This window comes from Staurois parvus, unplaced genomic scaffold (assembly GCF_062004578.1).
Source record: "Staurois parvus isolate SC_StPar_1 unplaced genomic scaffold, SC_StPar_1.0 ptg000081l, whole genome shotgun sequence".
Lineage (NCBI taxonomy): Eukaryota > Metazoa > Chordata > Amphibia > Anura > Ranidae > Staurois > Staurois parvus.
Window position 1 is genome coordinate 15,205,151 of NW_028317877.1, and position 23,888 is coordinate 15,229,038.

Genomic DNA, 23,888 nt, shown 5'->3' on the forward strand with positions numbered 1-23,888 from the left:
TAGTAGTGAGGAACAATATTTCATTTTAACAAAATTTTAAAAGAAATGTTTTATTAAGCAATTGGATTGACATGTTTAACAAACATAAAGTCAACAGAAAAGGAGCTCCAAATATTCCAAATGCTTTTCTCTGGACTAGAAACAGCTGATGGTGGAATTTCAGACTGGAAAGAAGCCTACTTGTCAGCATCAACAGCCATATCTGGAGTTGTTCAATTTTGTGGTTAAAGTGGAAACTTTCTTGAGGGCTTGTGTAAGCAGGTCTTTGGATTTTTTTTTTGTAAAGCAGTTTGGAAGGATTTAGAATTCAATGTAAATTCTGAGTTATTTTTATGGGTCAATGCATTTTTCACTGCATTTTCTTTGCTTGCGTAAACTCAACATGCCCATTCTGCTGAATCTGGATTCATTTCTCTCCCATCCACTAGTAAATGTGAATACAAACAAATGCAAGCTGGGAGCAACTCAAACGGTTCTCAAACTCACCTGTCTCACGATCCAGCAGTGTACTCACTGATTTGACTGGCCGTCCTTGCTCCCCAGCACCAGCATCTTAAATGTGGGAACCTGGCTGTGAAGCCGCAAGCTGTCACAGCCAGGTTCCCACACTTAAGATGCTGGGTGGCCACTGCACATGTGTGAATAGTGCTGCGCCTTGTGAATGGTTCCATAGTCTTCTGGGACCTGTCACATTTACCAGAAGACTACGGGGGAGGAAGGGGGGAGGACAGCATCCACCTCCAATCACCTAGGCAATCACAGTGGAAGTAAGAGCAGGTACTTGCCAAAATTGGGTACTGGACATGTGAAGGAAGGAGTGGGGAGAAATGAATTGGGCATGTAAAGGAATATACGGTGAAAATTTTACCAATTTTTCCTTTACATGCTCATTTCAGCTCTCCTTCCTTTACATGCCCATTTCACAGTGAAATGGGCAAGTAAAGGAAAGGGGTGGGAGTAAATTTTCACCCCACCATCCTTTATTTGCCCATTTAATTTCCCCCACTCATTCTTTCACATGGCCATTTCATTCCAATCCAGCAAAGAGACAGCCCAATCCAGCAGAGACATCCACATATATTCAGCAAAGAGACATCCCCATCCAGCAAAGAGACAGCCTCATATAGCAAAGAGACATCTCAGCCAGCAAAAAGAGGGCCCCATAAAGCAAAGAGATGGCCCAATCCAGCAAAGAGACAGTCCCATATAGCAAAGAGACAGCCCCAAATAGCAAAGAGGCAGCCCAATCCAGAAACGAGATGATCTCATATAACAAAGAAATGGTCCAATCCAGCAAAGAGACAACCAAATATAGCAAAGACATGGTCCAAGCCAGCAAAGAGACAGCCCCATATAGCAAAGAGATGGCCCCCTATAGCAAAGAAATGGCCCCATATAGCAAAGAGACAGCCCTATATAGCAAAGTGTTGGCCCAATCCAGAGGTTACAGCACATCATTACAGGTCACTGATTGGTTGCTAGAGGTTAATGCACACCCTTATCACTCACTGGTTGCAAAAGGTTACTGCACATCCTTACCACTCACTGATTGGTTGCTAGAGGTTACTGCACATCATTACTGCTCACTGATTGGTTGCTATAGGTGACTGTGCATAATTTCCACTTACTTTTTGGTTGCAAGAGAGATCGGGCAGTGATTGTGAATGGTTGCCAGAGGTTACAGCACATAATACCATTCACTGATTAGTTGCTAGAGGTTACTGCACATCATTACAGCTCACTGGTTGGTTGCTAGAGGTTACAGCACATCCTTACTGCTCGCTGATTGGTTGCTAGAGATTACAGCACATAATTACTGCTCATTGATTGGTAGCTAGAGGTTACGGCACATCATTACAGATTGATAACCTCTGCACTCCAAACCTCCCCCAACCTCTCCACTTCACCCCCCCCACCACCACCCCCTAACTATACATGCCTCCTCTTCTCAACATTGCACCCACCTTCTCTACCTCTGTACATCTCCTCTTTGCTCACCTGTGCACCCCAAACCAGCTAGGACTTTCAAGCATGCCCCTGTTTACCTCCCCAGTAGGCAGCATTTAGCTATGGTGGATGGAATCTTGAGTCATCTGTACACTACAATACGGCAGAGCTGGGCAGCAAAAGTGACAGCACTTCACACTGAGATATTGGGACATAGCGCGGGAGGAAGACTTCAAGGGAGAAGGGGATGTAAACCTGGACAGATGGTAAGTATGGGGCATCTATTTTGGGCTCTACAATAATGACTGGTCCCAGGGCAGCTGTCCCCTTTTGCTCTACCTTAAAGATGGCCCTGATGACAGATGAGAGCAGCAGGGAGCTCTCGCTGTCTTATTTGGATTCTGAGTATGAACCCGTGGCATGCCATACTCCGGAGTAGTAGCAGAATGTATTACGGGGTGTAATTCTTGGTATATCCATGCTGTGTGCTAGAAATATCTTATACATGACAACTTTGTCATGACAAAATATGTTTTCATTTCCTTTCTATATCTTTCAAAAACCTGAACAAAACTTGAAGCAAAAAAATTACATGTTAAAATGACTCATTATGCCTCATAGACAATACCTTGGGGTGTATGCTTTCCAAAATGTGGTCATTTTCATTGCTTTACAAAAATGTAATAGGTAGTCAGGAAATTAGATCCATTATTTATGCTCCTTGAAAGCCCCTTGAATTTTTTTAACAGAAACTATGAAAAACACATTTTGTTTTCAAGATTTTTGGTATTTTTTCCATTTATATAGCAAAAAAACCCCAGTGGTGATTAAATACCACCAAAAGAAATCTCTATCTATTTAAAACATTTATAAATATTTCATTTGGGTACAGTGCTGCATGCCTGAGTAATTATAATTCAAAGTGTGACAGCTCTGAAATCTGAAAATTGGTCTGGGCAGGAAGGGGGTGAAAGTGTACGTATTGAAGTAGTTAAACTTGATATGTATACTACTAAATTAAAAATGTTGATTCATCCACATATAACATAACATATGGGGGGTGGCTCTCTTGTGGCCCACCACCCTACTTTATTCACCTAGTTAGATAGTAAAGGAACACTTGTACTATGACCACTGAGTACAGAACTTCTCAGAACAAATAAAAATCATTCTACTAAGTTCAATTACCCAGCCAAGGAAAACAAATATATTCTAATACACTTCTACTACAGAGTTACTGATTCATTAGAACTGAATTTATTTAGTGAATGTCTGGTTGAATGATGCCTTGGTTTCAGAACTGAACTCACAACTAATGATAAGAAATATGGTAGTGTACATTTTTGTTAATAAATATAATGTAATATAAAATAATTGACCAGTGAAATCCACTCACTAGTCATAGACTTCCATCACCTTACCACTAATAACTTCATTGTCCAATATAAGTGAATAATGGCAATGTCTTATATATACGTAAGCCAATTTAGGAAAGCTGAAAGCAGCTGTCTGTGAAAGGTAAAACAATCTGATTTATTAATCCAGTAACAGTTTAAGAAATCTTACCTTCTCCCTTGATGTCATGCGGGAAACCAATAACAGCAGTTTCTGGAACATCGGGATGCTCATCCTTCAAAGTAATTATATTAAATATTATAAAGTGGATATCAGGTAATAGGCTCAATTCACAAAGTTAACACACCCAGGTAAGGCTGTTTATTTTCAAAACGATTTACAGTTATTTTCAGTCCAATGCAGGGGCGGACTGACCATTCGGGCTCTCGGGCACTGCCCGAGGTCCCAGGGTCAGTAGGGGGCCCCATGAGATGCCCCTGGTACCTTTCATAGCCTTTGTTGGGTGTGGTTTGAGTGTGGGTGAAGGCACAGGGGCCTCATGATCCCCTATTGCCCGGGGGCCCCATGAGTTGTCAGTCCTCCCCTTTTCCAATAGGATACTTGTGCTAAAACCTTTTAATTGAACCTAATACATGTAAAATGTAGCTGATTTTTTTTAGCCTGCATACAGGAGCATAGTGCTTAAACCTTCTGCTTCTTGTTTATAATTCCTAGAATATTTAAATGTTATAAACACCTCTAAATATTTAATAGTATCCCATGAAAACTTCACTTCAACATGATTCGAAGCCAGTTGTAGCTATGATACTACTGTTCTCATTTTAATTTTTTCGCTTAACCCTTCTATGATCATGAAGAACAAATTTTATACCTAAGAACAGTTACTGTTCATACTATTTTGGATCCCTTTTTTTTCTAAAAATTGAAATTCAAGCAACTAACTAAATAAACATCCAAAATAGCTATATGGCTCCATGCACACTGGGCGTTTTAATAACACTGGTAACGTTAGCTGTGTAAAGTCAAGTTAAAAATGTGAGTTTTTCAGCGCTTTTATCATTTTTGTATTAGCGTTTAGCAGCATTTTTCCGCGTTTGCATTTTTTAGAGTTTTTTTTCTACCAAAAACGCTTTTGCTGTGGTTTACCACAATTTACCACGTTTTTCAGCGTTAGAGCATTTTTACAGCTAAAAACTCCTCTAGGAACTCACTAGTTATGTTTTTTTTTCCAGCCTAAAAACGCCCCTGCCAAAAAACGTTGATTACAGTCTATGTGTGCATGGACACACAGGATAACATGCTGGGGAGTTTACTGGCTGTAAAAAAAAACATCAAAAGCCAAAAACAGCCGCTGTAAAAACGTCCCGTGTGTTTGAGGACTATAAGCTAGCTGCTTGCCCTCGAGCAATGGAAAACAAAAATATTGTTTGATATGTCACCTCTAACCTGCCTTCTGCATCTGAGGGGCTTTAGCCTGTTCACTCATTTTCAGTATTGCCTTTTGCGTTGAGCATATTTTATGCAAAGATTTTATTGAACAAAGATAGTTGTTGTAAATATATTAGATATAGTGTTTGCTTTATTCACTTTTGCTAATTTGTAGAAATTCATCAAAGGGTGGAAATTCTCTCTGAGTGCTTCGAAATATCAGCTATAAAAGCAGCTGATATGTTTCCAAGAATTGCTTTGGAAAACATGACAATACTGTGGGTAAGTTCTCTGAACACAACATATATCTAAAATGTAATTATTTAAGTGTCTGGTGGCCTTGGGCTGGAAAGATTAAATATGAAAGTTAATTTTTTTTAGAAAATCAACATCAGAAGTATTTGTATCCGATTACAGTTGAGGTCTCCCATAGGAAATAAGAGATAACATTTGCTGCATATGTGATATGCTACATTGAACATTTACACAAAGATAAATTTTACATACCAGCCACTTTGCATCCATATGGGACATTACATAAGCTATTTGCACAGGGTGACTGCCATTACCACTCGCTGTTTGCCAAACATAAAAAACATGGCCTGGATGCAAGTGGTAATATCAAGCTGCAGCCATGAGCGTGGTATAATTTTTTAGAGCTGGTGATCTACTGTTCAGTAAAAGTAATCTGGGTGGCTCTACAGCCACAATTGTCTGCCCAACTCCTTGATCTCCTCTGTGACTAATGAACCCAGAAGTGACAATGATTTCAGAGCTGCCATTCCCTGGTTGCTATAGCCAGGGATGCAGCTAACCAAGTATGATTTGTGCTTGATTAGCTGCCGATAGCTATCACATAGGGGGCTTGTCAGCCCTCTTGTGATAGATATAAAGTTAAATGAAAAAACAGAGATGTAATAAATGCAATAAATACATAAATAAATAAATAAATAAATACATAAACATAATTTAAAAACATGCAAAAGCACCCCAGTCTCCCCTGAGCATAGACATAAATTAACATATGGCATACAGAAGGTCCCACATGTATATGTAAATAGCAAATGCACCATACATGTGAGGTTTCTCCGCAAAAATCAGAGTAAGGGCAATAATTCCAGAGCCATCATTAATAATTAACATTACACTGATAACCTGGAAAGGCTTTCAATTAAAAGTTTTAGGTACCGTAGTTTGTCACCATTTCATTTTGAGTCTTGACATGTTTGATATGTATATTTACTCAACTCAATATCATCTGTTATATTTTACAAAAACAAAATGGCTATTCTATTTGCCTTTGATAAATGGCTGCGCATATATTACAGTATGTGACAGAAAAAAATTCCAACTACCATCATTTTATTCTCCAGGCCTTTGCTTTCAGAAAATAAGTTTGTGGGCTCTATGTAATTTTCTAGCAGTATTTTCTAGCTGATTTTAAAGATTAAAAAAAAATAAAAAATTGCCTTGGACAGCAAGTGGTTAAAAAAAAACAACTGTGTTTCAAAAATGTGGCATTAGAAAAACATACACTTTCTATATTCTTTTCCTTGTAGTTCTATAGCCTGTAAAGACTTGAGAACAATGTCCTTTCCCAATTCGTTTTAAGTGCTGTGCTGTATCTGGCCCTCTGTTGTAATACCACTTTTTTGTAAAACTCTCTGTAATTAGTTCTTTGCAAATAAAACTTAAATCAAGGCAAAACAACAGGTTCACTTTAATGGCAGTCTCATCCGTTTCCCTTTGTTACTCCACCACTTCATTTTTGTATGCCCAGTCTTTTGTGCCATGTCTCCTCCATTATAGTTGAAAGGGTCTATTGGGATTTGGGTGACACCATTGATTGGTCATACATACAATAAGAGGAACACCGCACCGCTTTGGGGATAAGGGAAACAGCCTGTGAGTAAATCTGTCTAGCAGACTGTATGTTAATAAAAACCTGGCAGATAACTGCACCTAGACAAAGTCCAGTTGCATTTAGACTAAAGCTAAATTCACCCCTCTGTGTGATACATGCTCTGCCTTTTTACATGCAATGCAATTTTTAGGCATTTTACAGCTGCACGTTATCATCATGAGTGACATTGGCAAATTATTATTTTTTGCATCAAATTAAAATATTTAAGCAATTTTATGTTAACACTAATTATTTTCATATTTACCAATGCGTCCTCAATTTCTGCTGTTCCCAACCGATGCCCGCTGATATTTATTACATCATCCATTCGTCCTGTTATCTGATAATACCCTTCATTTGTCCTGTGAGCTCCATCTCCAGTAAAATAGTAGCCTGGAAGAATTACACAATAAAATAAAAAAATAAATTAATCAGATTATAATTACATTTCATTTTTTTTAATTGATTGTCACTTACTCTTTGCAGAAACATGGATGATAACCCCACCATACTATTTCTTCACTTAGGTGACCATATACAGTATATACAGTATTTTTTAATATTAGCAACACTACAGAGTAAACCCTATATATATTGCAGTACAGTGGCTAAATGGTTAGCACTTCCACCTGGCAGTCCTAGGGTCGTTGGTTCATATCCCAACCAAGGTAACAGCTGCCTGTAGTTTGCATGTTCTCCCTGTGCCTGCGTGGGTTTCCTCCGGGTACTCTGGTTTCCTCCCACACTGCAAAACTCATGCTGGTAGGTGAATTGGCTCCTGTATATGTAAATTGGCCCTAGTATACATATGTATGAATGTTCGTTAGGGACCTTAGATTATACACCCCTTGAGGGTTAAGGTCTGATGTGAATGTACAATATATGTGTAAAGCACTACATAAATTGATGGCGCTATATAAGTACCTGTAATAAATACATTATATGTATATATACATATATATATACACAGGTGCATCTCAATAAATTAGAATATCATCAAAAAGTTAAAGCAACTCTAAAGGTTTTTTTTTTTAAAATAACAAACATGTCTAAACTTACCTGCTGTGTGCAGTGGTTTTGCACAGAGCAGCCTGGATCCTCCTCTTCTCGGGTCCCCCATAGGCTCTCCTGGCTCCTCCTGTCTGTCAGGTGCTCCCACAGCAAGCAGCTTGATATGGCGCATCCGCTGGTCCGTATGTCCATTCACACACGGAGCCGTGTCTTGGCCCTGCCCCCTCTCCCTCCTCATTGGCTGAGTGGCTGTGATTGACAGCAGTGGGAGCCCATGGCTCCTGCTTGCTGTTTCAGCCAATGAGGAGGCAGAGACCCGGAACAGCCGAGGCTGTCATTCACAATGCTGGATCGTGATGAGGCTCAGATAAGTATTGAGGAGGCTGGGGGATCTGCTGCACACAGAAGGTTTTTTTTACCTTCATGCATAAAGCCTTTAGAACTACTTTAATATGTTTTAGTACTTCAATTCAAAAAGTGAAACTCATATATTATATAGATTCATTACACACAGAGTGATATATTTCAAGCTTTTCTTGCTTTGATGATTATGGCTTACAGCTAGTGAAAACCCAAAATTCGGTAGCTCAGAAAATTAGAATATTACATAAGTCCAAATTAAAAAAGGATTTTTAATACAGAAATGTTGGCTTACTGAAAAGTATGTCCATGTACAGTATAGTATGCACTCACTATGTGGTTGGAGCTCCTTTTCCATGAATTACTGCATCAGCCTGTGGCACTGCTGAGGTGTTATGGAAGCCTAGGTTGCTTTGATAGTGGCCTTCAGCTCATCTGCATTGTTGGATCTGGTGTCTCTCATCTTCTTGACAATATCCCACAGATTCTCTACGGGGTTTAGGTCAGGCAAGTTTGTTGGACAGTCAAGCACAATGATACCGTGATTATAAAAAAAGATAGTGGTACTTTTGGCAGTGTGGGCAGGTGCCAAGTCCTGCTGGAAAATGAAATCAGCATCTCCATAAAGCTCGTAAACAGAGGGAAGCATGAAGTGCTACAGAATTTTCTGGTAGAGGGCTGCACTGACTTTGGACTTGATAAAACACCATGGACCAACACCAGCAGATGACGTGACTTTCCAAATCATCACTGACTGTGGAAAATTCACACTGGACCTCATGCAACTTGGATTCTGCACCTCTAAACTCTTCCTCCAGACTCAGGGCCTTGATTTTCAAATTAAATGCAAAATTTACTTTTATCTGAATCATCACATCGCATCCCCCAGGGGAAGCCACATGACCCTGTGGCGTAACACATTGGGGAGGGGCTTGGCGACGTCACGATGCTTGCAGCTTGGGAACATGGAACGGTATTATGAGAACCCTGTAACAAATATACAGTACCGAGTGAATGTAGATATGCTGGCTATATTTGGTGCGATATAGCACCCGCAATATGTGAACGGCTAATTTTACATTTTATTGATTAAAAAAGCATTTTTTTAAGGATAAAGGACTATTTCTTGCCTATTCATTTTTGTGCTGACCGGAGGAGTATGGAGGAGAAGGATCTACAGTGGGGAAAATAATTATTTGATCCCCTTCAGATTTTGCAGGTTTGCCCACTTACAAAGAAATGAAAGGTCTATAATTTTTATCATAGGTGTATTTTAAATGATAGAGACAGGATATCAAACAAAAATCCAGAAAAAACACATGATACAAATGTTATAAATAGTGTTGTTATAAAGTAAGTAAAATAAGTATTTGATCCCAATCAAAACATGACTTAGAACATGGTGGAGAAACCCTTGTTGGCAAGCACACATCACAGGAGGGATTTTGGTCCACTTTTCCTTACAAATCTTCTCTAAATCCTTGAGGTTTCTTGGCTGTCACTTGGCAACTTGAAGTTTCAGCTCCCTCCATAACTTTTCTATAGGTTTAAGGTCTGTAGACTGGCTAAGCCACTCCATGACCTTAATGTGCTTCTTCCTGAGTCACTCTTTTGTTTCTTTGACAGTATGCTTTGGGTCACTGTTATGCTGGAAGACCCATCCACGATCCATCTGCAGTGTTCTTGCTGAGGGAAGAAAGCTCTCATCCAACATTTTACAATACATGGCCCCGTCCATTGGCCCCTTAATTCGGCAAAGTCGGCCTGTACCTTTAGCAGTGAAATAGTCCCAAAGTATAATGTTTCCACTTCCATGCTTGGCTTTAGGGATGGTGTTCTTAGGGTTATAGTCAACCTGTTTTCTTCCTCCAAACACGGTGAGTCGAGTTAATGCCAAAGAGCTCAATTTTGGTCTCATCTGGCCACAGCACTTTCTCCCAATCCTTCTCTGAATCATTTAAATGTTCATTAGCAAACTTTAGAAGGGCTTGTACATGTGCCTTCTTGAGCAGGGGGAACTTGCGGGCGCAGCAGGATTTTAATCCATGGCTGTGTATTGTGCTACCAATGGTTTGTTTGGTGACTGTGGTTCCAACTGCATTGAGATCATTCACAAGCTCCTCCTCCTGTGTAGTTCTGGGCTGATCCCTCACTTTTCTCATGATCATCCTTGCCCCATGAGGTGAAACCTTGTATGGAGCTACAGAATGAACGACTGATGGTTATTTTGTATTTCTTCCATTTGGAAATAATCGCTCCAACAGTTGTCTCCTTCTTACCAAGCTTCTAGCTGATGGTATTGTAGCCCATTCCAGCCTTGTACAGGTCTACCATCTTATCCCTGATGTCCTTTGACAGCTCTTTGGTCTTGCCCATGAGGTTTGAATGGTAGAAAGAGATTCTGTACACAGGTGTCTTTTATACACATAATGGTTTGTCGTTAGGAGCGCTTTCTTAAATTGACAGGACTAATCTGTGCACCATATGAGCACATAGCCAGTCTGTGGGAGCCAGAATTATTGTTGTTTGGTAGGGGATGAAATATTTATTTTACTCACTGAACTGCAACTCAGTTTATAACATTTGTAGCAAGTGTTTTTTCCAGATTTTTGGTTGATATTCTGTCTCTATCATTTAAAATACACCCATGATAAAAATTATAGACCCTTCATTTCTTTGTAAGTGGGCAAACTTACAAAATCTGCAGGGGATCAAATAATTATTTTCCCTACTGTATAAAGAAGAGGTGATCATTGAAAGAGGATTCCAACTCAAGAATAAATCCAAATTAAAGAGACATAGGTGCTATTTGGGCGCAGGGGAGGAAGGTGAATATTTGGCTGTAAAGATGAACTTCACTCTTATCATACCAAACATGAAGCCATAGTCTCAAGGTGAGGGCACATCTGGGGTGTTGGTGGAGGAGCACAATTGTCATGATTTGAAGGCACGGAATGATGTTGAATATATCCACAGTGATTGAATTAATTTATTGAAGACACATACTGTATATATGAAACAAGGACTCATTGGTGATTTGGGACATGGGATTCTTTATTATATGGGTGGAACTTATATAATTGGATGAATTTTTATTATTATTTGTTTATGATTTTTTTGGTTGCACAGAGAGAAAAGCGCAGCACTGTTATAGTTTAAAGTTTGGATGCAACAAATTTATATAAGTATGTGTAGTTGTGGGCAGCTTTTCATTTAAATAATTGGAGTAGAATTTCTATTTAACTTTGAAGCTGCTTGCAAGATTTTCATTTTATTTTGACTAGTAATTTGTGTTAACAAGCAATTGAACAGGTGTCCCTAATAAAGTGGCCGGTGAGTGAATGTCCAAATACAATGTAGTTCTCTTCTAGTGAATGGCTGTCTGTCTTCCTTTTATCACTGTTCTCTTTAATCTGTTTCTGTGCATAGTTATCATTGCTGATTACACTAATCTTCAGAAATACCAGTGAAATAGAAGTAAAATACAAACTTAGTATATTGATCATTAACCAGTGCAGTAGCATGGTGTTATTACAGTACCGGAATTTCTGAATCATTCATGCTTCTGGTTACAGAAAAAAAAAAAAACAGTCCTGACCGGTCATAGATGGATAAGCAGGGATTGGCTGAGATTTGAACCATCTATGGGCAGGCTGATTGTACCCAGTCTGATTGTTGTGAAACCTGGGTACAACGAGCATGCTGGATTTTTCCATGCAATTATTGGAAGAAGCTATGGCCGTTAGCAATAATCACTGTGTTCTCCTGGCATGGATGGCTCCCCCCTCTGCCTGGAGAATAGAATAGTTCTGCCCGGAGAACAGAATAGCTCCACGAGAAGGATTTCCCCATCAACTCTGACTGTGTTGATGGGGGAATCAAACAATTTCCTTTCCTGCGACCCATGGTTGTGGGAAAGAAAATTGCATCATCTATGGCCTGCCTGAGGCTTATGTTATGAACGTTGAAGTATAAATGAGAGCTAAAAACAATTAGCTGAAGTTTGGAATCATTTTTCCATACATTACACAAAACTGTATTTTCCTTTACTTGCTATCCCATTCAGGACTTCTGAAACCATCCAAGCTCTACAGAGAGGAAGCATGGATTTGTCATCCTATCCTGCAGATGGGAGGTGCGGGGGAGCAAGGTGAATGTTTTGCTGTAAAGATGAACTTCACCCATATCTTACAATTTGCAGCAAAGCCAGCTTTAGAAATGTTACAGAAATCGAGATATCTTCAGATACTTACAGATAATTGAATGCTTTTTATTCTTTGAATTTTTACTAACTTTACAGGAACTTCCCAGGATGCATCTTTAGGTTCCTGGTTGATTCACCAATGAATAAAAAAAATAATTTACAGCATGCAGTCATCAAATAATATGACTGGTTTGTTTACCCTGCCCTGAGTTTAGAAGCCCTGAATCAGATGTTAAAAATTGACAAAAAAGAATTCTGGCCATTAATATTGGGGAATCTTCTACTTTTACCTCTATGAAATATTGAGTTTCTACAGCCTTCCTAGCTAAAGGTACTTCTAAATCCAGTGGTAGTTAAGGAAACTTATCAAAGTGAGTTCAAGACAAAAGTTATTTAAATTTAAATTTATTTTTATTTTTGCATTTCCAGTCCTTGTGCACAGTGATGCTCACAATCTAGTGTCCCTACTACATTGATACACTTGTGCAAAGACTATAGTGCTGGTTTTTGAATAGAAACCAACTGGTCTGTTAGGAAGTCTTTAGATTGTAGGACCAAACTGGAGGTCCCAGAGAAGATTCATGCAGACATAGGGAGAACATACAAACTCCATGCAGACAGTATCTGTTCTAGAGGAAATCTAGGCAGACATAAGTGAACATACAAACCTGATGCAGGCAGTGTGGGATTCAAATATAGGGCTTCAGTATGGTTCAGTAACAATGCTAAGGACATACTGCAGTACTGCACCCTTTACTGTACATGTTTGTCAGTTTACCACCTGACTTTTAGGCTTTTAGATCAGTTGACCAATATGGCTGAAATGTGTACCTGGATATGCTTTGAAGTAAGCATCCACAAATCTCTGATGATCTCCATAGATGGTTCTTGCCATGCCAGGCCATGGTTGTGCAATACACAGAGCACCAGAAACATCGCCACCTTCAATGACCTTTCCCTGGTGAATAAAAGAAAAAACAGATTCCCTTTACTATCCTTATACACAATCTAACTAATTAATCTCAGTTTGCAGTGATTGTTGGCTTACCAACATTATCTTCTTGCAATGAGTTTAATAGTCTTTAACAATTGGTGTCCCTAGTCCTCCTCATCCTTCCTGTAATATAGTTGCCAAGGAAGGACTCAGAGGCAAGTAATGCAAGCTGTCATCTTTCAGAAAGTATGAGACAGATCACATTTAGCAATTTAGTGATTCAATAAAAAAAAATGAAGCCAATTGTCAACAGCTGATGCTAATACCCCTTACACAACATATTATACTCCAAGCCCTGCTGCCATCATTGTATGGCTAATACTGACATCCACAGTCTATTGTTGTTAGGCTTCTTCTTCGCAGTAGCTATTTTCTTATTATACTGTATGTTATATATATATATATCCAAACTGTATCATTATAACAACTTTAAATACTGGAATTATTGTACACTACTACAATAAAGAGGACCACATTACTGTCTGGGTACATATTTTAAGTGTGCCTGCTGTTGTCACTCACCTGTTCATCTAGAAGCTCAGGTCTTATGCCTAAGAAAGGCCTCATAGCCATGCCAGGGATAACCTCACCTTCTTGCTCGGAGGGACGAGGGGAGATGCAGATTCCACCAGTCTCTGTAGAGCAGAGCACACCCCTTAATTAACAGTGATAGGCTATATGGAAAAACATTTTTAGATATATTTTTCAACTTAGTAAACATATTTGGATTTGTTTTATTGAATATTTAATATAAGGTTGCAAGTCACTTGGTTTATGTAATAACTGTATCAAAACCTAAGAACAAAAATTGATAGTATTGCAGCTTACTGATCCTTAGATGTGGCGGCTGCACTAAGTTTCTTTTTTCACAATTTTTTCCTTTATGTTGCCTTGCTAATCCTGCCGTTAACTGACTTCCTGCCCTGTGGTGACAACAACCCTACTGAGCAGTGTTGTGACCTTAGGGCACGGCGTATGTTAGAACTACAAAACACTGTGTTGGGTCTACATAACATGTCCCTCTCTTCTCCATTACAAGGGGAGATGTTATGTGGCCCCAGAGATAGCAAGGAACAATGCTAACTGATAACAGTGCAGAGGCAGAAAGCCCAGGAAGGTATCAGCTCACAAGGTTTCTAGCTAGAAAACAACTCTTTTTTTTTGCACTTGTTGATCAGACATAATAAAACACTTTCAAAGTATATCTATGCCTTATGCACATTGGGTGTTTAACCCCTGTGCATGAGATGAAGGCAGAAGGCACAGGTGTACCATCCAGACCCTTTGTCGGTAGCCTGAAAAAGGATAAGTTTACCTTTGGCAACATGTTACACCTGTATTTAGGGTGTAACATGTTACCAAAGAATACCTACTCGCACTCCTCCGATTCCTTGCTGTGACAGCGGGCAGGGGACCTTCTTCCTATTCCCTATGTCACAATTTAAAAAGATTGTGGTCGTGTGGAGCACCACCCAAATGGCTGCGTCATTCATTCTCAGAGATCTGGGGATAAATGAACTACAACTACTGTCTGCTACCATGGCAGACAGCTTGTAGTTCTCAATGAACTGAGAGGACACTGGTGAGGGTTCTTTTAGTTCATTAATTCTTCCTACTCTTCAGTAAATGTCTTCCTGTATGGGAGGTACAGGCAGACAGCTATACTGAGAGTCTGCAGTAGCCTGACATTGGACCCGTGATCTGCTGATCATGGTTGAATGCTCTGCAAGCTCTAGAAAAAAATTATAAATGCACTTTTTTTTACCTGCAAAATCTGTGCATGTCTTATTTTTTTGTTAAAAAGTAAACGTAGCCTTTAAACTCTATCAGAGGCTGAAATATGCTACAGTTGGATGAGGCTGGACCTTGTGGTATGAACATTTAGGGCAGTATGAGCCAAAGAATGATCGCCCAGAATGCAAGAAAGCTGTGTTTCCGAGCATTTCTTCTTGGCTGCATATTGCCCTAAACATAAGTACTACGTGGTGCACCATCCAGCCCCATCCAACTACAGCACCATTCAGCCTCTTACAGAGTTTGATAGGCTGATGGTAGAGAGGCTGGATGGTGCACTTGTGACTTTTGCTGCCACTTTAAAAGCCAGAAATATATGCACCGGGGCTAAATATTCAGACCACAAGAGAGCAAATAAGATACATTCATTACTTGGGCTTACAGCTTTTCTCAACCTTTTCAACTCAGAGGAACTCTTAAAATAACCTTTGGGTCTCAGGGAACACATGCTAAAAATGACTATATCTACAACTCATGATACATTATGGTGATGGTCAGTGGGAAGAATGCTCTCTACGATTGTGGTCATTGGGAAGAATTACCCCCTTACAGATAGCCACAAAGATCAATGGTGTCAGTGGTAACTTATCTGAGAGGCAGAAATTGCTCAATGATAAAGGAACCCCTAGCAGCTCCTGGATGAACCCTATGGTTCCATTGAACCCTGGTTGAAAAACCATACTTTAGACTGTCAGGAGAGAAGTACACTGATTGGCATTGCTGACCTACTTCTTAAAGTACTAAATGCTTGGCTGTCATACTCATTCAACAACTTCAATAGATTCTGAATGGCACCCTTAGCTACATACAGTATATAGCAAATAAAGTCAGAATTTGATCATTGTTCTGGTTCAGTGGCCTGGAAAGTACGAATGCCAGAGGATCAGCATGACAGCCAAACAACCACATGGTTGCATACTTGCTATAAGTAAGTTAGTGAGGAAATAATAAAGGCTGAAAGAGGACTAATAACTTTCTGCTCTATCTCACCCCCCCCTTTTTTTTTGGCACTTTTTTGGAGGGAGGAGAGCAGGTACCTGGTTTTGACCAGTACACGCTTCCACTTTCAGTCAGATCACCTTGGCAGATCCACTCGAAGTCTCTCCCCCTCTCACAACCTTCTGGGAAACGTCACAGGTTCCAGAAGGCTGCGGGGAGATTAGCAAAATGCAGAGTGGCTCTTGCATGTGGCCGCAAGGAATTACAGCTGACTTCCCACAGTAAACATGCCAGCGCTGGAGACCAGAAGACCAGTGAAGAACTAGTTCTGGAGAGGATGGTGCTGGACCCCTGGAAAGGTGAGGGTCCTTTTATTAAAGTCAACAGCTGCAGTATTTGCAGCTATTGACATTTCATTTTTTTCAAACAGGATGAAGAACCGTTTTAAGAACCAGGCAGCTGGCATTTTCAATAGGAGGTCAGCAATTGCAGAAATACACTTATTACTTCTCTCATGATAGATTTGCTTTAAAAGTTCATTATACATACATCTCTGCAATGTAACTGGCAGCTTTATCTGATACATTAGTATAACATTACAATAAAACGGCCTTTCCACAAAGTAAACAAATGCCCTGTTACAGTCTAAGCAGCCATTTTGAGCAATTAACTAAGCCTCAGCGAAGTCAACTCATTTATCCCAGATAGAGAATTATCCATTGCCTTATCAGTAAAGTGAATATAAAAAGAGCTTTGGGGCACCAAATTACTTTTATTACACAGCATTAGTCTATGCTGCCCATTATCTGCATCCTGAGATTATGCTGCCCACAAATCTTAATCATTCTTATTCTGAGAAGATCAGAATTAGATACATTCGGAGACTTCCCCTAGCAGGGTCAGCCTTAATTGGACCCTTTAATACATTAAACCACTATTTGTGGCCAAGTAGCCAATACAACTGGGTTAGAGGAAAAATATTGTCATACTGGGAGCTTGTAGGTTGTGTATGTATAAAATGTTCATCTGAATCCACGTGGACCACTTAACAAATTAAAAAGATATTAAACAAATCTCTGCAAATTAATTTGACTAAGTACATGCAAATGAGACCCCACTAATTACCGTAACTTAATCGCTTCAAATCTCCTTAAACAAAGCTCAACTGTAATTGGTACAGTAGGTCCCTTGGAAGGCAGAGATGGTTAATACGTATGATGCTTATCCCTCTGTAATGACAATTAACCCACTCACGGCACAAGGTATTCACTGCAAAGGCTACAAAATACTTTTTACTACATATTTATTTTTGTTTAAACATTTTTCTAAATGCATTTTACTGTATCCATAAAAATTCTAATTCTATGTTGTATTTAATTTATATGTCCCTTTAACAGAACAAAGGGGCATAGATGACAGGTTTGCGGTTAATTGTTGTTGTTTTTTTTTTTACACAAAGAAGCTTTCACCAAATTAATTTTGTCCAGTGGATTAAAGAGGGACACTCTGGATTTCAAATCAAGGGTGGATAGGTCATATTTTTATGCTACTGTTTTTTAAACCAAACGTTACATTTATATATTTGGTTCATAATATATGAAAAAAGATTGCTGCTGCATAAATTGCAAATTTGGATTTAGAATAAAATTCCTTTTGTCACTGGTATAAATGAAGAAAACTGAGAACACTGAAGGCTTTTGAACTTCTTATGGTATACCACGTTAAAAGATGACTTAGCATCATACAGTATATACATTTTCATGTTTAATGCACGCATGCTTAGCATTGTGTTGTAGGTATTATTACTTCCATCAGGACCCCTCCGACAATGCCATCAACTGCTTTTCTGTCTAGAACAAAGATGTCTTTGTTCTGGCATCATTCAGGGTCAGCGTTTATTTCCAGGAGGAGGAGCTGCCTCAGATATGGCACAGTTATGTAATTCCTGATGTCTGTGCAGCTTTTGGCTGTGTTAAAAAATGTCTGACGCAGATCAGACCCTGCTGCATTCACCCACCCTGTGATTTGCTACAAAGCTACAATGTTGCAGTCTGATCACTAGGAGAGAGGAAATGTTGCCTGAGCCTAGGCTCACACTATTGCGAGTGGTTGTGGGTGTGCGAATTGCACATGTTCCCACAGCCACAACCACCCACAGCTGGGTGCGGGAACAGCTGCGAAAGCACTATGCGATTTCCTTGCCGCTACATTTTAAGAATAATGCAGCACCTTTTTTCTTGCATGAAACGCAGGCACAGCAGCCTATGCAAATGAATGAGCTGCTGCGCAAGGTCTGAACCTGATAACATTATCTAAACCTGGGCAAGGCCACTTGTCTGGAGATCAAGGACTGCTAATGATAAAATGCAGACCTTTTGGAAAAAATACTGCTGCTGTATATTGTGATATATCAATGATGTATTCATGCAGATTTGTAAACCATCTCAATACTGGGCACTTTTACCCCCTTCCTGCCCAAGCCAATTTTCAATGTTGTTGCACTTTGAATGACAACTGCACAGGCATGCAACACTATACCCATAAAAAAAAATTATAATTTTTTTCACACAAATAGAAAACTCAGTGGTGATTAAATACCACCAAAAGAAAGCTCTGAGTTTTTTTATTTATTTGCTAAATATACAAAAAAGACCAAAACGTTTGAAAAAAAGGTGTTTTTTTGGTTATAAAATTTAGCAAATAAATATCCTTTTTTCACAAATATAGGTAAAATGTATTTTCCTACATTTCTTTGGTGAAAACAACCCAAACTAGTTTATATTATTTAGTCTGTAGGAAAGTATTATAGAGTCCACAAACTATGCTATATACAGTATATTTTATATCTGACAATCGATCAATCCTGATGTCACTTCTTGAGGCCTGAAAATGCCAAGATAGTACAAAAACCCCCAAATGACCCATTTATTAGAAAATAGACAGCCCGAGGTTTTTAGTAACAGGCATAGCGAGCTTTTTGAAGTTGTAATTTTTTTGTCACAATTTTTTGGAAAATAAAGAAATTTAAAAAAAAATTATTTTTTTTATATACTATATTGTCACCAGTGACTTTAATTTTCTTTTCAATTTTTTCTATTTTTTTTTTTCTTTCTTCTTACATTATTTTCTTTTTTTTTATTATTTCTTTCAACACACTGTGACCAGAGCAATACAGCGTTATTATAGTGACATTGCACTACTCTGGGAAAGTGATCAGGATTTTTTTCTTTTTTTTTAACACATTATGATTATACCGATGTATTTCATTGATATTAGCAACCATTTTTTTTACTGAATGAAACTGATTTATTCAGTGTCTTTTGTTGTGATTAGCTGTGATTAGCCAAAGCTCATAACATGATACAGATGGGCTGTGATTGGCCCTGTCTGTACCATACGACCTAATTGACCAATCACAGCTAACACCACAATTGTATACAATGGATGGCATGAATGGAAGCCCAGTCAATCTGCTATAGGCCGAGTGGGAAGGTGTTAAATAAATGCCCACATTAATGATTGATAAAATACTATTTTGAGCTAGGCTAATGCTTGAGAGTTGACTATGCACAAATGCTTGTAAAGCTTTTTTTTGTTTTTTTTTAAAGTGACAGTCAAAGCTTTTTTTTTTTTTTTTTTTTACATTAAAATAAGATATTATGCTCACCTGCTCTCTGCAATTATACTGTACAAGACATACAGTATATAGTATGTGTGATCTGAAACATTAGGAAGCAATTTGGTAGTTAGGTAGTGTAAATGAATAAAATAACAGAATGAAAGAACAAGAGCACAGTGCACAGCACAAACACTGGTTGAAATTGTAGGAGATGTATTGTCAGAAAGAGCATCCAGTAACAGAATCTAAGAAGTGGCTCAGAACGGGCAGCAGCACCCACAGAAAGCTTTCCAGTACTGGCAGAAAGTGATGCACGGAGACCTACAGTACCTGGCACAGGGGGCGACTGAGAAGCAGTAGGCAGAAAAGAAAGGTTCCCCAAGCAATTTTAACGACAGTCCCTATGCTGTCCCTTCTCTGAAACCCCTCCCAATGCTAGGCACGCTCTCCCTATCCAGTGGGTTTGGTCCCTGACTTAACCACATGAAAAATGTGCACCAACTGCAGTAAGCCAGCGCTTTTTATAAACACTGCCCTCACCAAAGATTGGTCTAGGGCAGGGGTGGGCAAACTTTTTGACTTGAGGGCCGCAATGGGTTCATATATTGGACCCGGGGGCCGGACCAAGAGTAGATGAATGATGTGTATGTGTGAATTAATATAAATTAAATTAAAATTTTACTTACCTTTGCTCCGCGCGTTCCTCTCGCCCTGTTCCCGCGCCGTTCCGGTCTTCAGGGTGGACTGTGAGAGGAGCCTAACTCCCCTCACGTTCGTCACGCTGCCCCGCCTACACACATCCTGACAGCCAATCACTGGCTATCAGGATGTGAGCGGCAGCGAGACTGGCCAATCATTGCATTTGAGCGCGCTGAATGATGCAAATGTTTGCCTGCCCTGGCTGTTTTTTTTTGTATCACGCTCCGCGGGCCGGATTAAAAGGTCCGCCGGGCCGTAGTTTGCCCATTCCTGGTCTAGGGGGTCACCTGGGTGGCAGTGTCTAATCGGACTGTAGCTCACCCATGACCCATACAGAGGCCTAAGAGGAATGTGTACAATTCCTGTACTCCATTCTCTCTACAGGGTGGTCACACAGCACCACCTGTGTAAGGAAGCCAACCTACACCTGCCTACAAACTGGTTGTAGACACAAGCCCCTCGACATGTTTTGACCCTCCTAGGGCTTAATAGAGGCAGGGGTGGTATGGGTTGGAGAACATTTAAACCCATTACTTGATCATACAATTAAAAACATCTACTGTAAGGGATTTCCGGTGAGATGAATTGTGAATAGAAATGCACATGTGCATAGAAACGTCCGGAGAAGAGTGATTGGTTGTGCGCATGCGCACGGTGAAGATTGATGCCAGACTGGCTATTTAAAGAGTGCCTCTGCCCATGTTAGGTGCTGACTGGTCTTCAGCTCCCCCGTGTCCTGCTTTTTCCTGTGTGATTCCTTTGTTGCTGACCCGACTCTGATTGCTCTCCTGATTGATACTGGTTCCTGACATCGGCTCTGCTCCTGACCCTGGCTCTGCTTCTGATTCTGTACTGTGCTGTCTGCTCATTGATGACCCTGGCTATTCCTATGACACTGTTCCTGTCTCTTACCCTCATTACCTTCCTTGCTCTGGTGCACGCCTGGCGATCTACAAAACCTGCTCTGCTTGTTACTACTGTGCCTGAATCAGAGGATTATCAGTCTTCCAAGGTCATCATCTGCAAGAGCTGCAAACAACATCTACTGGCGCTCTTGTCCCCCTGGTCCCTAGACTCCCTCTGTTCCAACTCCAGTGGGGTCAGGGCTAGTGACACAAGTGAGGCCGACCTCGTCATTTCAGTCTCATATCAGGTATGTGACACTTACATCAATATTATCCACACTATTGTAGCGCCCCTCCAGGGGAGCTAGAGTCCAATATTCAGTCAGGAGGGCTGAGTATCAGCCTAGATGTAATAGTTAGTAGGGTCAAATTTCAGTCAGAGCTGAAAGGCTCTGCAGGTCAGTTTCTTGATATGTCCCCCTGCTCTAGAAACTTGGAGAACATCCTAGAAGCAGTAGGTGGGGGTAAGGAGGGGCTATCTTGCACACTTAGGGGACCCTGGCCAATCCCCAAGCAGGAGGCTTGCCAAGGGCCCAGGGCAGCCCATAAATGTGGGAGAAAGGGGATTTGTGAAAAGAAATTCACAGAAAAAGCGGCTACATTATGAACAGAACGTGACACTCAGAAAAATTTCCAAAAATTATGCTTTATTACACATATATAAATATGACATATGGGCATTCGCCCTGGTTTACCATCACCTCAGTATGAGACAATACACACAGACCTAAAACCATATAAAATGACACCAAGACCGGTCTAAATGCATGTGCAACAGAAAAAATGACTGCAGGAGTCTAATGTCCCTGTAGCACAGACACATAGGTGAACACTTCCCAAAAGAGGTGTATCCAAAAATTATACCATAGGCATACCATAATATTGAATATTATAAATAGAACAATACCATTATGGTGAATCCCAATCAGGGAATCCAAAAATAGTACTATGGATATAAATATCACATGTATGCAATGCAGCAAGCACAATATGCGTGAAAAAGAGAACAACAAGCCTCAGGCCTGTATGGAGGGAGACATGAATGTCAAATATATGATACAATACATTCCTATGCCGGCACAAGTGGTTGGGGCCCATTCATCTGTAATATAAACAGCTGTATCCTAGAGCTCTTGAATGAAAATATGCCCCATTTATTCCCAGGATGGAAGAAAAGATGCAAAAAGCAGCACTCTGCTTGAAATGGTATCTTCACCACTAAATGTGGACTACACACCACCTTTCGTAGGAAAAACAGGACATGTCCCAAAGGATCTTCTGCCTGTTGAAATATATGTGGTATATCCTGTATCCTATACAAAGCACCATGATGTCCCCATCCTGTAGTGAGACAAATAATATGTGGGAAGTCACTGACAGAGTTTACACTCAATAAGATATATAGGTCATATAGATCACAGAGGACCATATATCTAATGTCCTGTAACAGTCCACTCACCACCTGTGCTGTGGGTATTAGGAATGAAAGAGATGTCCTTCATGGGTACTGCCATACACGGCCACAGAGGCCAAGGAACCACCACTGACATCCGCCGATATACCGCGGGTTCCAGCCCCTTCTTGGCGCTTGTGCTGCTCACACTTGCCTCATTGCATGTGAAGATGGCTTCCTCCTTATGGGTCAGCGTGCGTTCCACCTAATGCGCATGACCGGAAGTGACGTATCTGACGTATGTCGTATGACGTCATACGTCAGATATGTCACTTCCGGTCATGCGCATTAGGTGGAACGCACGCTGACCCATAAGGAGGAAGCCATCTTCACATGCAATGAGGCAAGTGTGAGCAGCACAAGCGCCAAGAAGGGGCTGGAACCCGCGGTATATCGGCGGATGTCAGCGGTGGTTCCTTGGCCTCTGTGGCCGTGTATGGCAGTACCCATGAAGGACATCTCTTTCATTCCTAATACCCACAGCACAGGTGGTGAGTGGACTGTTACAGGACATTAGATATATGGTCCTCTGTGATCTATATGACCTATATATCTTATTGAGTGTAAACTCTGTCAGTGACTTCCCACATATTATTTGTCTCACTACAGGATGGGGACATCATGGTGCTTTGTATAGGATACAGGATATACCACATATATTTCAACAGGCAGAAGATCCTTTGGGACATGTCCTGTTTTTCCTACGAAAGGTGGTGTGTAGTCCACATTTAGTGGTGAAGATACCATTTCAAGCAGAGTGCTGCTTTTTGCATCTTTTCTTCCATCCTGGGAATAAATGGGGCATATTTTCATTCAAGAGCTCTAGGATACAGCTGTTTATATTACAGATGAATGGGCCCCAACCACTTGTGCCGGCATAGGAATGTATTGCATCATATATTTGACATTCATGTCTCCCTCCATACAGGCCTGAGGCTTGTTGTTCTCTTTTTCACGCATATTGTGCTTGCTGCATTGCATACATGTGATATTTATATCCATAGTACTATTTTTGGATTCCCTGATTGGGATTCACCATAATGGTATTGTTCTATTTATAATATTCAATATTATGGTATGCCTATGGTATAATTTGTGGATACACCTCTTTTGGGAAGTGTTCACCTATGTGTCTGTGCTACAGGGACATTAGACTCCTGCAGTCATTTTTCCTGTTGCACATGCATTTAGACCGGTCTTGGTGTCATTTTATATGGTTTTAGGTCTGTGTGTATTGTCTCATACTGAGGTGATGGTAAACCAGGGCGAATGCCCA

The 23,888-nt window shown here is 40.2% G+C and overlaps 1 protein-coding gene across 1 annotated transcript in view; it reads right to left on the reverse strand.

The window, feature by feature from the left end:
- Window positions 1–23,888, reverse strand: part of ACSS1 (acyl-CoA synthetase short chain family member 1) — a 167,223-nt gene that overhangs the window by 17,963 nt on the left and 125,372 nt on the right. Inside the window, exons 9-12 of the mRNA XM_089669805.1 lie at window positions 13,726–13,838; window positions 13,041–13,167; window positions 6,900–7,027; window positions 3,514–3,577 (exon numbers count right to left, since the gene is read on the reverse strand). Of these exons, the coding sequence (XP_089525931.1) occupies window positions 3,514–3,577; window positions 6,900–7,027; window positions 13,041–13,167; window positions 13,726–13,838 (432 nt within the window). The remainder of the gene's footprint in view (window positions 1–3,513; window positions 3,578–6,899; window positions 7,028–13,040; window positions 13,168–13,725; window positions 13,839–23,888) is intronic.